The sequence below is a fragment of the Alligator mississippiensis genome, chromosome 3 (genome assembly GCF_030867095.1).
Source record: "Alligator mississippiensis isolate rAllMis1 chromosome 3, rAllMis1, whole genome shotgun sequence".
Classification (NCBI taxonomy): Eukaryota; Metazoa; Chordata; order Crocodylia; family Alligatoridae; genus Alligator; species Alligator mississippiensis.
Genome location: NC_081826.1, coordinates 49,295,797 through 49,316,283, shown reverse-complemented (window position 1 = coordinate 49,316,283; position 20,487 = coordinate 49,295,797). Strand labels below are relative to the sequence as shown.

The window sequence follows — 20,487 nt, the reverse complement described above, 5'->3', positions numbered from 1 at the left end:
AGGAAGCAGAAGCTGGAGGAGGGAGCAGGAGCCCAACAGCAAGAAAGTGATGTGGGTAGTGGCACCTGAACTGGCTGCCTAGGGGCCATGAGTTAATCCCTTGTGGGCTACCAGTTTGACAGCGCTAAACTAGACTAACCTTTCAACCTCAAGACAGTTGAAAGTTAAGTGACTACTCCTTTGACTGTATGTACCATATTTTGTCCATAATTTAAGAAGAGCTAGCCATTACCAAGTTGTATTACCATGCAAGCTTTGTTCTTACGGTATAGTCCTTTGTAAAACAGCATATTACATATGTTGAATTCTTGAGCCTTCCTCTGTACATTAAGGACAGACAAAGCATAACAATTTAATGCACATTTTTTTTCATTCTAACCAAGAACTGCATGTTCCCGATGATAATCTGGAGGCCCTCTGCAAAAGATTTACCCTGTACTGACAGCAAGCACAACAAAATGAGTGTTTTGCCTAGGGAGACCTACACAGTGAGAGGTGGGAAAGGGTTTTAGTACTTTACAGTGTCTGTGTAAAGATCATAATTTTTTTACAGCTTTCCCTGTCTTCTGCCTACATAAGGGAGAGCTTGAAGAAACCTTAACACCTGCTCAGACTCCAAGTGTGAAGTTGATGGTATAGCTGCAACTTATCTCCTTCATGGTTTCAGTAAAAGATGTGGGAAGCTACAGCAAGTGTGCTGTACTTCTTGGCTGTGTTCTCTCTTTGCCTCTCCTTGGGTTGCAGTGGGTAAAAGGATGAACTTTGCTAACCAGGAAAGATACAGAAAAAGAGAAATGGCCTAAAACTCATGCTTTTATCTGTGATCAGCAATAACCTCACATGCCCTTACAGATATGTAGCAATTGAAGAGTAAGTCACCTTTCTCCTCCCTACTATTGTACTTTGGAAAAGACTGCCACAAAATTTTCTGTGGCTCTTAAATAGAGTGCATTCTCATAATCTGTACATGGAATGGTTCCATGGGAGTAACCTACATGTTAAGCATTAACAAATATGGGATTACTCTGTAAGAAGAACTCAGGCCTGTAGAAACAGATTATATAGAGTAGTGTCCATCTGCACTGAGACAGTTGTGTATGCATCACCTGATTTTTCACACAACATTATCAGCTCAAAGGAATTGGGTTATTCCTTACTTGTGTTGAAGTGGCTTATACTTTTGACTATTCTTCTTTCCACTGCTGTCTTATCAGGTAAGGAGAAGGGTAAATAGGTCTACCACCCTAAATGCCTGGCAGCCCCTTTTGGAAATTAAGAGAAAGATGAGGATGGTAGGAGTTGTCTTCTTCTCAAGAAAGTTGTTTCTGGAGCAGAATCTAGCTGTCTTGTGCCCATGTGGTGAGCAGAATTGGTTTTACCCATCAGTCTGTTCTTCTAGGCTAGGGGCAGACATTCAAGAAGCCTGAGCCTAATTTGATTCAATCTTTGCAGATTAGTCTAACCTGGCTAGGCTGAACTGGTTTGTAAGTGGACAGCCATTCTCTCTGGCTGAGGAAATTCAGGCACATGCCTGCAGTGGCTCAGGCTAGAAGCCAGGGGATGCTAAAACAGCCCTCCCATCCCTTTCACAGTACTGAGCTGAGGGGGTTGGGCATCACCAGGCCTCCGCAGGACCTGTGATTAGGGAGGTCTGCCTGCACAGTCCCCATTGGCTTTTCCCCACTGGCTGCTCAAGGGGCAGGAGTGTTGCCAGACCCAGCCCACTGCTAGCAATCTGAGGCAGTGGGGATGTGTGCAGTGCATTCATCTGTTGATACTGAGCTTTTCAATCTCCCTGATTCTTTATACTGTCTGCAGCAAACTGACGGGAGCAAGCCAGCAGGGGGCTGATAACAGTGATTATCATCTCATCACCAAAACAATAGGCTCTGTCCATCACTTCAACCTCTTAAACAGCTTACTAGCTGACCTGTTGATTAGCTCCAGATAGCCCTAAAGCGGTCACTGTTCTGTGTGCCTGTCCCAGTGAAATTGGAGAGAGACGCACACAGCGACACCTCTCAGCATTAGCTAGTATACCACGTGCCTAGGAGCTGTGGAGCTGGGGTCTGTGCTGTGGAAGATGGAAGGGAGGGAGGCAGGATTCCTGCTTAAACAGCAAGGGGGAGGGGCGTAGGGCAGGGAGAAGCCAGACAGACCTTGCTGTGTCTACAAATCTTTGCTGCAGCTCCAGCTAGGGAGCAGAGAGGAAGGGCCAGCTCTGGTGTGGAGCAGAGAGCCCCCACCCATCCCAGAGAGCAAGCCAAGATGTTGGGCGTGTATGATTTATCTTAAACCACCAAGGGGTCTGGGACAGACATTGCATAAACCAGCTTGAGCCAAATCAGTTAAGTCTGATACTACATTCAACCAGGTTTATCTCTAACTGGTTTCAACCATATTCAAGGTGGTTTATGTGCACTGAACATCTGTTCTGTTACAAATTTAAACCATTTTCTGATCACTTAAACTGGTTTATGTGTAATGTCTATCCCTAGACCTAATGAGAAGCAAACCCTTTTGGCTGAGCTATCTCTCAGTTGGCTCCTCTTTATGTCATAGGGGTGGGGGGGTTCCCACATTAGGGTTGCATGGGCAGTAAGGAGGAACGAGGCATAAATCATGCAGGTAGAGAGGATCATCTTACATTTTCTTAGTCTTTCTCTTAAATCAGACCAGCCATCTCCTTTGGGTTGCCAGATTGGATCCAGAATGCTGAGTTTCTTGCAAGTCATATGATCCATCTCCAGTGGCAGAGCAAGCAGCAGTAGCATTAACCCTGCATGTTGACCTTACTGCCACCACTTGCCCTACTGCTGAAAGGCATCTCCAAAGGGGATCTCAACCTAGAAATTTGGTAGTGGGGTCACCAGCACCCATGGAGTTGCTGTCACCACCATTTGCCCTGCTGTTGTTGAAAGGTGTCCCTAGTGAGGAGCTCAACCTGGAGATTCCCCAACAGGTTAAGTATCAGCAGTGATAGCCCCACCTCCAAAGTGGTTGACCTGCCAGCACAGTGGCTCTGGCATCCATGGCGGTTGACACTACCACTGTTGCTCACCCCACTACCAAGTATCTGGCTTCAGAGACTATGAATAACCATTTGAACAGCCCTGCCATAGATCTGCCTGCCATAAACATTGTTGTGGTCTAATATAAACACACAGCAATCACTTCTACTCTATTTCTGAGAATAGAGACAATTTAAAAGTTATGCAGAAATTGCATTGTTATCTTGATGGAGTGAACAGCCTTGCATTCAGTGCTTTATATTTTACAAAATATATTTGTTGATTATGCTCAGCTGTTGCTGTGCAATGATGCCTCTGCCACAGACTCAGCCTTTACTTTATGATACGTGTCAATGTGATTGATAAAACTTCATTCTGAGATGACAACAATGGAATAGCACTGTTTATTGAAAGCTCTGTGACAGCACTTGAATTTACAGAAGTGGGTCAGATCTCTGCTGCAACATCAGAACATTAACACATATTTTCTTAACAGTCTGTATTACATCACATGGGCTAATACTCTGACTTTACTTCAGAACAATATGAAACTCATATATTCAAATCGGTGAGCATATCTTTATTAGACTCAAAAGGCCTCATTTGCAAAGTAGGAATATTACAGTGTTCAATTTTGAAATTATGCTGAGATGCTATCATGTACATCAGATGAATTATTCTGTATCAGTTTTCTAATCTGATTCTGTCCCTGCTGTGCATGAGAGATCATTTATTCTTATTAAAAAGTATTTAGTATATAAACAAGGAAAGTTCTTGATGCACAGTATTAGGAACATATAAGTCAATAGTTACACAACATGACTCTATATTTGAGTAAAAGGCAGGTCAGGGTGGCACCCTATGCCCTCAACAGAAGTTAATACTGTGGCATGATTGGGATCTGAGGAATTTTATGCCTCATCCTAAAAATCCCATGTCCTGTCATGCCAAACTTGTCATTTCTGGGATGGAGCATAATATTCCTTGGATCCCAATTGTGGGACTGCTAGGACCAAACTGGATCCCAGGACTGTCCCCAATCCAGTTCTGGAGACTGGGCAAAGGGAAGCTGTTTCCTGGATCCCAGGCCTGCCCCATGTCTGATTCTGACAACTCAAGACTTCAGGCCTCATACCAATGATCAGTTGATTGTTTGGCATCAAGCATAAGGCAGTCCCATATCTGCGATACATGCCACATTTTCAATTTAAGGTATGATACAAACCAGGCACAAAGATGTTCCACATATAATATTGTAAGTGGAACATCTTTGTATCTGGTTTTCAATTTTATCACACCATGAACTGGCTGAATCTGTGGCATGTTGCAATTTATGATGTGACTAACACGTTAATTTTGCCATAGATTTAACATCTGCTAGGGCCCTTAGAAACTAACAGCTTCAGAAAGATCAAAGTTTTTGTAGGTGACAACTGACTTTTTCAGAATGTATGACCCCAGAGTTAGGATTGGGGTTAGGTTTATGAATCAAAACATCTGAGTTGTCACCTAAGAAACATTATGTCTATCTGAAATAGTCTCTGATGTACCACCACCATGCCCTGCCTTCTGCCTGGCTTCAGACTAACACAGCTAACTACCTCTTCCTATCTGGGCATGAATACACTAAAAAACATGTGAGGTAAGAGCCAACAGACAGTGTAAAGAGCTTCTTGACTGCAAAAGAATTCTCTCAGTTTTTTTGTTGACTGCATTGTCTTATTGATGATAGTTGTGCTAGGTGGTTTTCTGCCCCCTGGAGACCAAATTATAGCCTTTAAACACATGAAACCCTGATCATCAGTATTCAAAGTGAGCCTATGTTGGTTATAAAAGCAATTCACTTACTAACAATATAAAAGGAGGAGACAGAAAAATAACAAGAAACAAACAATCTCAGCAATATTAATGCAGTAAGGAGGTAAAGAATTATAATTGGAAACAAGAAGAGGAAATAGAAAAGGAGCCACATGAAAATAAAGACTAAAAAAATGAGAAAAAGTAGCAAGATAAAAAAAACTAGGAGAAGCAGGAAAAGGAAAAGTAGGAGTAAAGAGTAAAGGATGAGTGACAGCATGGAAGAAATGAGAAATAGACCTGAAATATGATGTTTTCTACACAAAAAAAAGTCTAGAGACAAAGTACATAAATGATTTACCCAATTGTGCTTAGGATGGAGGAAGAAACTAATTTTGCTTTTTAAAGTTGAAAGCCACACTGTTCTCTATGATTTCAGCAAAACTCTAGATTAAACCATAGACTAATCCACCATCTACTCCTGCTTTTTTTCTTTGACTTCAACAGTAAGAATCTCTCCTCCTGCTGTGGCGGAAGGAGACATGGTAATGATAAGAGACTTGTTAGTGATTCCTCTATGCAAACCTGAGTTGGGTAGAGGCTGAGAATTTGCAAGCGGCTCTTCCTTTTGTTCACTTGGGGTTTGGGGTTCTGCTTCTGCCTTGGGTTTCTTTTCCTCTGGGTCAGGTTTCTTTTCCTACAATAAGGAGTTAAATATTTCTTTATAGTGTGTGGAGACATATATTATGACATGGATACTGTAATTAAAAATGGGGAGTTGCTAATCTGAAAAATAAAAAAAAAGACTTCAGGCAGATTTAAAATAGAAAGATTTTAGATGAATAAATTAAATTAAAATGTTTTGTGTCAACCAGAAATATTTTGTGTGACACCAACTTAAAAGTTTGGTTTCATTTTTAATTAAAAAAAATATTTCTAAATGAAAATGTCAACAGTTTGTTTTGAAATTTCAAATAAAAACATTTTGTTTCAAAGTCCTGAATAGGTTCTGTCCTCCTCAAATTGCATTTTCCAGTGAATTTCTGCTTGGCACAAAGAAAGAAAATGACCAGCTCTATTTGTAATGGATCAAGAAATAGTTATCAGTACTGTTTGGAATTAATCAAACTAAATGTGTTCATCTTAAAATTTTGTCCCTATAGTTTGCAGAGAAGTACAGAAAGCGAGAAGTTTGAACGGACAAGTTAGGCAGTGTCCTGGTATCAGACAGATCATGCTGGTCATGTTAGAATAATGTTTTCAAGGGGAATCAGGATAGTCTCAAAATTCAGATGGCTCCAGATCTAATGCAATCAGTTTTTATCTGTATTTCTCTTTTTTCTTTTTGCTGCCTCTTCTTTTCCTACACACAATGTGAATACAGTAATGGGCCATACTTTTGAATAGCAATGGGACAATGGAAGTTTTGCCCTTAACTTCAGTTGCCCTAAGTCATTTTGCTATTGACTTTAGTCATCCATTCTTTTTGCCCATTCCTGATACATTTCTCCTTGCTTATGTCTTGAGCACTTGGAATAGCCTACTGTATTTGCTGTGGTGTTACCTGGTCTGCTTGCTTTATCTTCAGCTTGAGCAGCATACCAATGCCTTCTTTGCTTGAATTTCCAAGTAGTGCTCTGAACAGTTTAGGAGTTTGGGGTTTGGGGCCAAATAAGCTAGCCAAACCTCTTGCTTGCTGGTTTGGACCATCACTAGGCTTGCCCTTCTCCTTCAGCAGCACCCTGTAGGCAGAATAGACAAGAGCATACAGCAGTGAGATCAAACAGGTATAATACTCAAAATAACTTACCAAATTAGAGCAAGTGTTTCAGGGTCATTTTCATCCCAACTTAGAGCAGCCAAAAGTTGGTGGGGAAGTTGTATGAGGTGACTTTCAGCAGCATATGACTCTATGGCAAACTACTGACTGCTCTCTGAATTTTGAAATCCATGTCTTCTATGCATGCTTTAAACAAGGTCACATTAAAGAAAAAGGTGGTGGTGTGGTGTAAAATGAGAAGCAGGTATATCAGAGTATATTCTCCATTACTGCCTCTGAACATATCGTTAGGCCAAAATTCTCTTCTGGTCGGTGCTGCAGATAGCCTGGGGGTGCTGAACACTCACTCTGCTAGTAGAATTCCCCATAGGCTCCATGAAAGTGGAAGCTGGGGCGGGGGGCAATAGGGGTTGCCTTCATCAAAATCATTGGATGTTGGGTGCAGCCAAGTCTGGAGATTTTGACTAGGGAATGCTGGAACTAATGCTCCTGCTGGAACTAAAATCTTGAAGGTTCCTGGTTAAAGGGTCTTGCCCCACTGCTCAGGGGCAGACTGATCACTGCATTTGGGAGCAGGAAGAAATGTTACTCCATGGTCAGATTGACATGGACTATGGGTGGTTTTGCCTTCCTCTGTACTAGAGAGCCTGGTTCTCTTGGATTTCTCAAGTGTATTTAAGAACCCTTGCAGAGGTAGGACTTTATCACAGACTAAGGTGTTCTTGTTTTTTGGGGGTAACACACCTTTACTTGTGTGACAGCATTATTTCTTAATTCTAGGAACAAATTAAACAAGCACTTTAGCAGAGGGTTACACTAGCTGACTTCCAGAGGTATCTTCTAGCCCTTCTCTTCTAAGACTGTGTGGTACTGTGCTGCAACATGTGTCCCTGTTGGGTGCTTGGTCAGAAAGTGGCAGGTTGATGCCTTTGTTTTCAGTCTCCTTCACTAAATTGTCGTTTAGAAGATGAAATGAAAGCTTCTGAATTGCCAGTGAGATACAGTATCTTAATGACAACTCATTTTTCTCCCTGTTCCATGCTGTGCCTGATTACTGGTAAAAAGATGATGGAGTCACAGTCCAGTGGATAGTTTTGTCAAGAATGTGCAAGGCAAACACTTTTGTACTAACAAAAGGAAGAAGGTGTTTATATAAGAGAACTGCAGATGCAGGTAAGAGTTCGGGATAGCAGGTTGAAGCAGTGACAGGGAGCTAAGTACCATGCTGTAGTTTCTGTTAAGGGAGTACACAGTTGGTAGGCCAAATGTTATCTTTACAGAGCTGCACAAATTTTGTTTCTTGAAGCCCAGGACTATTTTAGTACTCTAAAATGCAGTGGGACTCATGCTGCTGTCATTGCTTTCTAGTGTTTGTGCCTTGAAGTCCTGGGGTACAGGGACTGAGGAGTGCATTTTTTGTTTTGGTTTTGTTGCCATTAATTGAAAAAATGCCAGTTTATATGATGAATTCACACAGCCTACTAAAAACACTGCAAATAAAACAAGCAGCAAGCAAACAATGGGACAAATTTATCTTCAGGGAAATTCCTTTTACCTCAGTTCAGTTATGTCAGGGATTAATTTACTCCAATAATTCACTCTTAGATAATGAATTATTGGTCTAAAGAGTGACACTGTTAGCCAATACAGTGCTATTAAAAATATGTCATTGTAGCCCTTTCATGAAAGAACAATTTACTTAATTCCAAAATCTTGCACAACTGCAAATCTCCATCTAAGCAGTACATATCTAGGTGTATCTCCTGTTTGTGTCCTTACCTAGGATTTTCAGAAAGGATGGTTGGCCACATGCAGACTTAATGTTTTGGTGAGGGGAGACTGGCAAGCTGTGACATATGGCAGGAATCCAGAAACAAACAGTGGAGAATTCATTAGCTCTCAAATGAATGATGGACAAGTAAATGATGGACAAGAGACAGGATAGAGGATTGTTTGGGACAATCAGCTACTGAAAACAGCTGTATACACTGCATTGTATGTTTTGTGGTGGGCCTCATGCCCTTTTCAAAATTAACCTCTCAAGTCTACACAGCACAAAGAAATCTGCCATAGAAACAGATGCCCTACCATGGTCTGGTGGTCTTATCCAATAATTCCTCCTCTTCTGCTTCCCTCTCTACCTTTTACAGGCATCACAGTGGCTCCTTTACCCCATCTTCCTGTCCACCATTTAAGCTTGGTGGCTCAGTCTGTAAGCAATAGTCCTCTGGGAAGCAAGAATTTCACTTGTAACTTTTCCAGATACTTGTTTATGTTATGGACTCAAGAGTGGCTAAGTACAAATCCCTTCTTAACTTCAGCTAAATTTTGGAATGTGGTATTAGCTTGCTGAAAACTAGCTTGCTCTTTATTCTGCTGGGGGGCCTGAATCAGCCCCAGTTGACATGGAATTAATTTATCTCATTTGCCACTCATCACCACTGCATTATAAGCCAGAGTCCAGTCCTCAGGGGGCCTTCCTTCATACTAGCTATTTACCTCTACTGCTCTGGTTCCTGGAAAGCAATTGTGACTGAGTGGGATAAGTGGGAGTCATTCATTGGAAGACTGGAGGGAGCTCAACGCAGTAGACCCAACCATAGGAACTTTTCCCTTATTAAAATGTCATTCCTTTGCTTTTCTCTGTTTTCTCTTGGAGTGTTTGTGGGTCTGGTAGATGCAAGCTGAGAAGTGCCTGGGCCATTATACCAACCCCAAGCCACAGTAAATAGCACTAGGTTAGTAGTCCAAGCATTATAAAAGCATTAAATGTTTGCCAGTGCTGTATTGCTGGACTTAGTTGAGTCTTTTCTGAACGCAGTCTACAAGACCTTGTTTTCATGATTTGTTCATAGCTGGACTGCTGCTTCTACTGACCTTTATAAAATTTAATAACACAGTTGTAGGGTTTTAAAATGTATTGAGGTCTGGATCATTATTAAATGTGCAGCTGAAAATAACTGAGCAACACTTAGACTGCTCCCAGGCCTCCCAGACCCAAGGGGAAGTAGACAATTATAGAGGCGCAGTGAAAACAAGCTGGAGACACTTAAATACATTTTGGAATCTCTGTGCACCAACCCACACACACTGCCCAAGTCTGAGCACATTCTTGTCAGACTGAACTTTAAACCTGTTTGTGCATGTCTTACAGCTTTCAGAAATGCTCATCAATTTATGGCTGCAAAATATGTATCTGTAGACCGAATTATATACACACAACTGCATGTTTAAAGATCTGGTTCGTAACTGACAACCATTGTACAGTATCCTGTTGTTTCCTTTGCATGACAAGGCGAAGTTCTGGTTGGGTACATGGAGTCCTGTTAATGCTTCTGAACCATTTATGGGTTTTAATACCACATGGAAAGGGACTGGCCACCTTGCTATGAGAAATCCATTAATTCCACCAAAAGTTATCAGAATAATTCCACATCCAGCAATAAACAACTTGATTTTTCTTAAGGAATGTATGTAAGTGTCTATTGGTCAAAATTATTAAATCCGTATCCAAAAAAGAATTGGTTTGTTGGAATTGCCAAACACACACCTTCCCTTCTTCATCAGGATCCTTTTGGAGTCAGGATAGTGCACCAAGATTTCATGGAGGCTCTTCTTGTCTAGAATAAAAAGGTTGGCAAATCCATGTGCTACCACGTTAGCAGTCCGTCGATTTCCTCCACCTGCTGCTAACAGGCTGTAATGAGAGCAACATTGAAAATAGGGCATAAGTGATAAGTCTCTTTCCGGGTGTTTTTCACTGAATACAGCGAAAACAGTTCACATTCACTCACATTTACAAGGTGTTTTCTCTAAGGAACTGAAAAGTCTGCCTGAAGAACTGAAAAATAGCTTTGTGTTAAGTAGGCAAACATCAGCTCATAAATAGGGACCTACTGAATTGGGAGTGGCTGCCCCCCAATTTTATGGTCTGAGCATGGTGCCAGTTGCCATTTTTGTGGTGGAGTGCAGTGAGCCCCCCCGGCCGCCACCTCTGGTCAAGGAGCCCTGGAAGTCCTGCCACTCTCCAGAGAGTGACAGATAGCCATCTGTCACTCTTAGGGGAGGGGTGGGACTTCTGAGGCCCCTCCGCCAATCAAAGACATGGGGGGAGCTGCCACACTCCACCACAAAAATCTTCCTCGTCTCCCCCATACCCTGTGCCTCAGCACACCAGGGCTTCCTGCCATTTTCTGTTTGCAGCTTCCTTCCTCCCCCCATTTGATGGCCTTTTTCCTAGTCCCTGCACTTTTTTGCAGGGGACCTACCAATTTTACAGTTTCTGCAAAAATTGCAAAAACACAATTTCAGTAGATCCCTACTCATAAATGGTCACTGTTGTACTAGCAGTGCTAGAAATGTGAAAATCCATGTCTTGGATAGAGAAAGACCACTCAAATGCCCCTTGCTTCAAGCCTGTCACCCAATTTAGTCTCAAAGTTTTCTACATTCCACATAATTTGGCATTGCCTCATTTTTATTGTTGAAAACGTTAACATCAGAAATAAAGAATCATGGAGCTAAATTATAGAAAGAGTCATTTACCCTAACTGAATGACTCCCTCAGCGAGTTTTATGTTTCTTACATGAATAACTGTTTGTCCCTGACTTTGAAGATTTTCTCACACACCACACTCCATGTTTGGACCTGGGCAGGTTGAGTGGCATGTATGGGGGAGGTCTTTTCCCCTGACAGCTTGTGAATTGTCTGTCTGAGGGAGACGGAGACAGCTGTTTGTTTTGGAAGTGATAAAACAGAGACACTTCGCTAACAAGAGTCAGGCACGAGGAGCTGAATATCCAAATAACATTATATATACTTCTATAGATACAAAGCAAGGAATTTCTTATATTCTGCAAACAAAATTCATAGATTCACTTTGCTGTCCTGTGTAGCAGCAAATGCCACGTGGAACTGTATCAAAAACCTTGCTGAACTCCAGGTATTTTATGTCCACCACATGTCTCTTGTACATCCAAGTCAGTCTGTCAGAAAAAGAAATCAAGCTTGTATGGCATGATTTGTTCTCAGAGAATCTTTTAATGGCTGTGTGTGATTACCCCTTCCTCTTCTAGGTGCGTGGTAATAGGGATAAAATGTTAATCTGAAGTCAGTTTCTATAAATTAGTCTCTGTTTCTAGTTTCCCCAGCTGCAAACAGATGTTGCATTTATCCTGGGACAAAATGCAAGCATACAAATGTCCAGGTCCATTGTCCCAAGGTAAATCCAAAAATAGTTTCCTGAATAAGAGGTAATAATAGTTTATCCCAGGATATTGCAACATATGTCTGCACAGTTACATCAGGATAACATCACTGAATCAATGGCAGAAAGGTGGCACTTTATTCAGCCACTTGCTAAACCCCGGTTAGAAGGATGTTGTACCAATCCCAGAATATTTTTGTTTTGGCAAAAACACAGGCACAATTTATCCAGAGACAAGTGTAACATCTGTTGAGAATTAACATTGATAGCAAAAGGCCCCATTTGAACACAAGACTGAAATTAGCCCCTACATGCATTTTAATAAAAACATGAACATGTTTAAAAAAAATTTAAGTCCTTGAAATGAACCTTAATTCTTTTCCCTCTTCTTCTTCCAGAGAAATATTTTAAAGGATAATTTATATGCATTTTTAAATAGTAAGAATCCTCTCCCGTCCTCTCCTCCCCCCACTCCCTCCCCCCCCAATTTAAAAAGAAGGGGAAAAGCTGTTGATATGTTCATGTAAAAAAGTGCTTAACCAGAGATCAAAAGGAAACCAGCAAAGTTCAGTACCATCCTCATGAGCAGTGTTGCCAAGTCCACTTATTATAAGAGGAACTGGGCTTGTTTTTTAAAAAGTTACTTTAAGTTTCTGAGAGTCTCAGGTTGATAAGCATCCCCACTCCCCTCTCTGAAATGGGTTGACCTTGTTTGGGGCTTGTTTTTAAAAGCAGTGCCACTTTTTTTTCTCTTGGGAATTGGCAACACATCACTCAAGAAGATAGGTGGATGTGTAACAGCAGAATTTCAGCTGATTGAATCTGTTAAGGAATGCATGTTAATTTTCCTATTACACAGGAGCTGGAACATCTTGGCAGTATTTATACAGTGACCTGTTGTAGAAATGTATTGTTTCAAGCATGTTGCATGTAGGCAATGTGGATTCCCAATGACATGCTGAGCGATTTTTCTCCAAATGTGGTGTCATCTGCCTACTGATGAGTACTTCCTCCTCCTCAGACCAATTCATTGCCTATTGTTTATGCTGGGGCCCCCAGCCCAGGGGCTGTATATTAGTGTCCCTAGAAGGATAATATGCTATTGTCAGGAAAAATGTTTATCACTGGTGGGGATTTTTCCTACTGAAATGATGACAGTGGCAGAGAGGGTAACTGTGTGTTGGGAATATGACCTTGGTTATTGTGCACACTTCATGGAAGCACCCACTTGAAATGTTTTTGCTGGTTCAAAAGTTTGAATCCTCACCCTTTCCAACTTCAGAAAAAATACTTAGTGAAAATGTCCCTGTTTTTTCCATTGGAATACAGGAGGGGAAATGAGGCCAACTGTTTTCTTAACAATTATTTCTTACTTAGGAATAGATCAGTGTTTATCTGACATTCCATTGGCTAATTCAAAAGTTGGTAAGTGAAAAGTAAGAAGCTACTTCTCTCTGACTTTTGGATTTTTTTAGTTGAGGAAAATTCCCTAAAAGAAAGAGGAGTGATGGAAATAATAGGACAAATTGGTCAAGGTTGGATGTCTGGGGATTTTTTTCCATACCTACCCATTAGTGAACAATGACAGATTTCTAACCTTTTCTCACAGTTTATAATTCTGTATTTTGAGTTCTATTGCTCTGTTCTTATACTGTCATGAAGAATTGATTAAAATAATAGCTCTCTCTCAAACAGCTGGTATGGTTTTATTTCCCTCTATCTGAAAAACCCCTTTATCTATGAGAAACTTTAGATTTGCTACTTGCAGATTTGAGCATTGGCAAAGTACTATGTTCATGTCTAAATAAACTGGCACACTTCCACTACAACAAGGAAAGCTGCAAGCAAAGGAGACATTTAAAACTGGCGTAGAACTGTTTACTGGTTTTCAAAAGGCAGATTAAAGTTACAGTAACAATAACAGGGTGGCAGCTGGGAGAAATCAAGGTTCATATGCAGCAGCACCTGGATTCAGTTATTACTCTTTCCTCATGCAGACCTCAGCAGGAGGTGCACAGGCTTAATCACAGTGTTGGGCTTTAATAAGAAGGTTGTGTGACACAAAAGAGTTAATACATTTGGCACAGCAACTAATTAGAAAACATGAAAAATGTACATGGTATGTGAGGAAGAATTCTCTCTCTTTCACTCTGTATGTCTCAAAAAAAAAAAAAAGGAAAAGAAAAGACTGCCAGGTGTTTGTTTTGTTTTGTTTTGTTTTTTCCTCTTAAAAGTATACTTCACTAGCATTTTAAAACCTGTGCATCTGAGGTTCAGCTTCTAAATCTATATTTAGGCTCGTAAATAACCTGAGATAATTTGCTATTTTAGCTCTGTGTTTTCTAGTAAAAAGAAGAATTAATTTGCATTATCTGGGCTAACAACAGACATTCAAAAAGCCAGAGCCTGAATTGATTCAGTCATTGCAGGTTAGTCTAACAACCTGTGTAGATTAAATTGATTTGCAAGTGAATAGACATTCCCTTTTGATTCCAGGAATGCTGGCACATGCCTGCAGTGGCTCAGGCCAGAAGCTGAGGGGCACAAGAGCAGCCCTCCCTTCCTTCCGGCAGCAGTTGCAAGACTGGAGGAAAGCTGATGGGCAGGGGGCCGAGGGGAAGTTGGCTTGGCCCAACAGGGCAGTTCTGCTCCCTTCACAGGATGGGGCATGGTGGCAGCTATGGTGGCTTGGGGCCCACCAGTCCCTCCAAGCTGCCCGGACAGCCCATTACCTGGCCAGACCCTGCCCATGCTGCCAGGCCAGGATGCCACAGAGCCGCAGCCGCTGGGAAAGGCCCTGCCCAACCAGCTGTGGCTCCTTTACAGCCCCATTCGGTCTGGATATGGGGAGCTGAGAGCAATCTGGCCACGCAGCCTCGCCTGAGCTGCAGCCCACTGGGAAGGGTCTGGCTCCCACAGCCCAGCCTGGACTGGTCCCTCCACCTCTGCTCAGCAGCACCCACAGGGCAGCCCGGCTCAGCCTCACAGTCCCAGGCACTGGCAAGGCAGGTGGATGGCGGGGCCATGCTGGCCGGCTTTGTCTGCAGTCCCTCACCTGGCACTGGAGTCAGGAGGGCGGGAAATGGTGGACCTGGGCTGCCAGTGGGACAGGAGACAAAGGGGGAGATTAAATGTCGCTCCCTCTCCCTGTTTGCTTCAGTCTACAGATGGGGGGGCCTGACAGGGGCTGCTGCACCCTGGCCAGGCAGACCCCAGCTGCGGTCCCTCAGTGGGAGAGGGAAGAGAGGGGGTGATAAGTCCCCTCTCTGCTCCCTTTGCCTCAGGGGGCCATGCCAGTCGGTGTCTAGCCACACCCCACCGCTACTCCGGCTAAAGAGCAGAGGGGCAGAGCCAGCTCTGCTGTCTGGAGCAGACAACACAGCCCAGCCCAGCTCAGGGCTGAAAAGCATGCTGGGATGCTAGGGGGCTCTGGTTTAACTTAAACCAGGAAGGGGTCTGGGATAGTAGTTGCATAAACCAGTTTGACCCAAATCAGTTAAGTCTGATACTACATTCAAGCAGGTTTATCTTAAACCCGTTTCAGCCCTTTTGAAAGTGGTTTATGTGCACTGAACATCTGTTCTGTTACAGGTTCAAACCCATATCTGATCACTTAAACAGGTTTATGTGTAACTTCTGTCCCTAGCCCTGGTGTTTGAAGGCATCTTATGGCACTGTACAAACAATAAAACAATTAAAATGGAACAATTATTCTTTTAGAAGGTTCCAGCGGGTTTTGTCTGGTTCCAGGTTTAGAACACTCGTTATGCGTTATTCACCCTCTTAGAGCTCGCTACTTGAAAATGTATTCTTGATGATTCCATTAAATTTTCCTTTGTACACTTTCATTTCCTTGGTATTTATCTTTTTGGGTTATCATACCCCAGCAGTTCTTAATAAATTATCTACATCATGAAAACTTTTAAGTCAGATATTCTTTTTGTCAACCTGTCTGCTCTCATTCCTCTATCATACCTTCCCTTCAGCAGCCATCCTGCTTACTATGAAGAAGTTACATTAAATAAATGCTATTCGCTAAAAGTTTGACTTACTGAATGACAACCATATTTGTGGAATTACAGTCTTAAAACAGATTTTTACATTGAGCATTTGACCAACTTTAAAAAATAGCACTTAAAAACAGTTATAGGAGTACCTGATCTCCCCAAATACTGCTCCTGCTTTCAGAGTAACAAGGATTTTTGTGCCATCAGGGCCTCCAAGAACATGAACTTCTCCCTGTTTGATGATGTACATTTCTCTGCCAATCTCTCCCTGAATGCACAAATACATTAGAAACCTCCTGTGTTTCAGCAAAGTAACAAATACTTTCTTGAGTAGTCTGACAAATACAACTTAACCGAACCCCATTTGTCAAAAATTAATGTAAAAAATGTGTGTAAAAATTTTGGCATGTAAATTCACCACTTTAATGCAAAAAGAAAGATCATTTTGTGATATCCCAACTCTCATTGAATAACACCTTATTCCAGATGCAGTCCTACTAGTGTTGATACCTACCGAAGTATTATGAGCTATTATTCAGCATCAGTAAGGAAATCCGTCCCATCTATGGGAAGTGGCCATATAATTAACATTGTACTAGTTAGCTTTCATTGGCATGAATTAATTCTGATGGGATCTGAAGTGACTCAATAATAAGTTTAACAGAAAATGGTTTATGAAGAATTCTGTGCTTAGCTGTAATTCAGCCTTTTTATTTCTAATCATCATTTATAGAACTTAAAAGGAATATCAAGAATAATCAACTAACCAAAGCTCCTACTCTTTCTTGTATATTTACTAGCCAATTGAAGATTTTGCTAGTACCCAAATTAAGTAAATTTTAACTGGATATAAAGGATTGATATAATCAGCATACATAATGAAATGCAGCAGTATCACAATAATTTAATGGGTAAAAGGACAGTGTGATAGGATAACTGGGTACATATTACAAACATTAACAGTCCTCACAACACCCCTGTGAAATGGGAATGGAGATGTTATTCCTATTTTACAGATGTGAAAACTGAGGCAGAGAAGTGAATTAACTTTAATAGAGCAATACTACAGTTTGATGGCTTTTCGATAAGCTTGTGAGGATTTGATTTTGGGGGTAAATGTTGCTAAATGGCACTTTCACCTCACATTTAGAGACCAAAGAAGAAACATTTCCATCCTTAATAATTAAAATAGAGGGGAAGAACAAAAAGGAGTTGCAAACTGGAGTATAGGGGGCCAGTCTCTTTAAAGCTGAAATCAGGAGGCAGCCTAATGACTCATCAGTTAAACAATTAGCTGCTTGTTCACAGGTTCCAGGAAGCAGACTGGAGGGAGATAACAGGCTACTTAAATCCCTAGCTGAAGTCCAGCATGAAGGGAAAGGAAGGGAAGAGTATTGGAGTTGGACTAGAAGCAGTGGCTGGGAGTTCCTGATACCTGAGTGGAACAACTCAGCTGCAGAGAACTGGAGAGAAACTTTAAAAAGAGGTTACCAGCCTACTGGTGAGACTGGTACATGGACAGAAAGACTGTAATTAGAAAGGATACAAGTTTTGGAGTTTTCTTGGCCTTTTCATTGTTTATTTGCCATCTTGGGGGCAGAAGATCTTTATTTTGTTAAACTGATAAAAATGGAAATAAATGCTTAAAATAAACATTGATATCAGTCAAAATTATTAAAAAATAAAAATGAAATTCTGCCAAGTCTACTTTTAGAGCTTTTTAGGGCTTCTAAATCCAAACTCTATGCTCATTCCTTTAGATCACATTGCCAGGCTTAATGCTTTATGCAAGCTAACTGGGCAGTGCCTGGTATGCCAGTCTTTCCAGATCCAGATCTCTCTAAATCCATTGGTGACTTTTCTTTAAAATTCTGTATGAGAATCCAGTTACAGCTTTGTTTGAATTAATAGAAATTGGGTTAGCTCCTCAAAGTCCTGCTTTTTAGTTGTAAACCATACCTGAATGTTGTATTTGTGTAAAACACCGTATTTATATCTAATATTTAAGGATTATATAAATCTAATTACAAGATCAATGTCTTAATCTGTTTTTATCACTTGTGTATTATGGCCTTGTTACACCTTGCAGTTTGAGCTGCTCAAATGTTGATTGGTGTTAGTGCTAGTTTGAGTTTGGAGCAGTCGCACCTTATGGCTAAAAACCTTCTCTGATTGTCCCTGACCAGCACAGCTGTGACTTGCCACCTAGAGGGATGGTGAGCAGGGGCCTGACTAGGAGCCACAGCTGTGACTTGCCACTACAGAGCTACTGAGCCAGGGAGGCTTCTATCCCTGCTCTAGGTTGGGGTGTGTAAGAGATGGGTTGGGGAGAGGGAGGGAATGAAGCTGGGAGGTAGAGTTAATGGGATGGGGGGTGGCTAATGAAATGGGAAGTGGAAAGGAAATGGAGGTGAGGAAATGAAGGAAGTCAGCCACTGAAGGATAAAATAAAAAGTAAAAAGAAAAATGAAAAAGAAATAAAGAGAAAGTAAATTTAAAAAGGCTTCATGTTTTAATGAAGTGGGGGGGGGGGGGTCTGGTCATGCTTCCTGGCATCGCTGGGCGGTAGGAGCAGTGAAGGAAGGTGCTACTGGGGGAGCTGCTGCCCTGCCCCAGGAAGCCTCAGCTGAGATACCTGATCTGACCCCCTAGGTGTATTACTGGGTGTAACCACTTATTATTGTATTAAGGTAGTAGTAATACCTTATATAATGAGCTTGTTTGGCAATAAGAACATGTGTGGTGAGCAATTAATCCCAGGGTAAGAAGCCTAAATGAAGTGTAAACAAATCAGTGTGGGCTGTTCCAGCATGAACTAACCAGTATGCCTATGCTGGTCTATGTAGTGCCTTTAATATTGAAAACCTAGCCTTGGGTAAATGGCTAGTGTCATTTTCATGCTTAAAACAGCTGCCCACCATACTGGGGCTGTATCCGGGAATTTTGGAAAGCACCAGGGATCCCACTGTCCTCTATAAACATTGAACAAAAAGTTGGTCCCTGTCCCAAAGAGCTCGTTGCATAGGTTTGATTGCATCCCTCATACCCCATCTACCTTCCTCCTTTTGTTATCTGAGGCCCCAACCATGCAGTAAGCTCCATGAAGCCCAGGCTAATGTTAAACTTCACAAGTCTCATGGTAGGCACGTTGAGTAGTCACTGAAGTCAATAGAACAATTCCCAGTGCATAAATGTAATTACATCATTAGCCTTTGCAGGACTGTAAAGTCTTTTGGTACAGGACCATGTCCCTGTATGTTTTTAAGCCACTTAGTGCATTGGGACCCAATTGGAACTGTGGCCTCAGAGTGCATCTACAATACAAATATTTAAACTGATGGAGCATATACAATGTTTAAATTTGGGAATGTATTAGCATCACAGATCGTGCTCAGGAGCCAAATTTTGTGTGTGCATGTAAAAAGTTTTTAACTTGTATCTTCTATAACTCTTCTATTTTAAAATATTCTAACTTAATGATGTGTCACCAGATAAATTGTATGTATATAAAGCAGTTTCCCTGGCTACCAAAATTTTATTTGATAACATAAGTAATAAAATCCATATTGTCTTGTTCCAGCTTGAAACTTGAGAGCTTATTATTATTATTGTTATCACTCAAAATATCATAATTATTTTATACTATATAATTCACCCAGGATTAATTTTGTTTAAAGCATGCTCTTGACCTATAGCTGAACTCTTCTTATATGTTTATTGCTCTTGTGTATGAAAGATAAATAGACAAGCTCACCTTTTTGCAGACAAAGTCACCAGGTAAATACACAATGGATTTCAATCTTAGCAGCACGTCGTAAATCATTTGAGTATCACACCCCTGTTAAAAATAATTACAATTGTGCTGTACTTGGTACAGTGCTTGATATGATTACTGGTTCTTACACAGGGCAGCAAGAGACAGCTGTACAGGAGTGTGCTGAGCCAAGGTTGCAGGAGCCAAATGTGAAGCTTAAGCATCATAAAGATCAATTTCTTGGGGCTGAGAAACTCGTGAAGGAGCTACCTATTAAACTAGTTATAGAAACGGCCATCACTGTATTGTCTAAAGACCCCAACCCTATCTTTTCTGGGTTTTCACCTCATGAAAGAATAGTCTAAATGTGAGAAGTCATTGTATCTGACACTCAGATTAGTCTTTGAATGCATCTAGTGTTGTAATTAAGCCTGAGGGAATACTGCTGTAGTCTATTTTGTACTCTTTGCACTGCTCAGTCATAAAGAGCCACAAAACCATACTAGAAAATTCCCTTGCTGAACCTTGCATCCTGTCCCCACCTGAGATAAAGGGCACTATTTTAAACTAATCTTCTACTGGTGTAATTAAGGACCTAGAGCAGTGGTGCAAAAGTCTGGCAGCAGCTCATAATAGGATCAAAGTAGGTGTTGGCCACAGTTTTATCAGCTGAAAATGAGTGTTGGACACCTCCCCCATTTCCTGAGCCAAGAGGATTTAGGGGCAGGAGAAAATCCCACCCCCAGAGTGTCACAAAGTCAGAACTTCTGAAATAAAACCTGTGACATAGGAGGCTTTTTTTTTGTGGCTTGATGTCATTTTGGCAAGCCTGCTACAGAGGGATGGCCCTCATGCCTACAGTACCTTACTACATGCTGGTCGTGAGTTAATGTATCCCTGAAATGCTCCCAAGAGTTAGGAACAAATTACC

The 20,487-nt window shown here is 41.4% G+C and overlaps 1 protein-coding gene across 1 annotated transcript in view; it reads right to left on the bottom strand.

Annotated features, from left to right (window-relative positions):
- Window positions 1-3,418: 3,418 nt before the first annotated feature.
- Window positions 3,419-20,487, bottom strand: part of CNGB3 (cyclic nucleotide gated channel subunit beta 3) — a 62,222-nt gene continuing 45,153 nt past the window's right edge. Inside the window, exons 11-15 of the mRNA XM_059723911.1 lie at window positions 19,557-19,640; window positions 15,952-16,070; window positions 10,139-10,285; window positions 6,373-6,550; window positions 3,419-5,505 (exon numbers count right to left, since the gene is read on the bottom strand). Coding sequence (XP_059579894.1) covers window positions 5,284-5,505; window positions 6,373-6,550; window positions 10,139-10,285; window positions 15,952-16,070; window positions 19,557-19,640 — 750 coding nt within the window. The 3' untranslated portion in view covers window positions 3,419-5,283. The remainder of the gene's footprint in view (window positions 5,506-6,372; window positions 6,551-10,138; window positions 10,286-15,951; window positions 16,071-19,556; window positions 19,641-20,487) is intronic.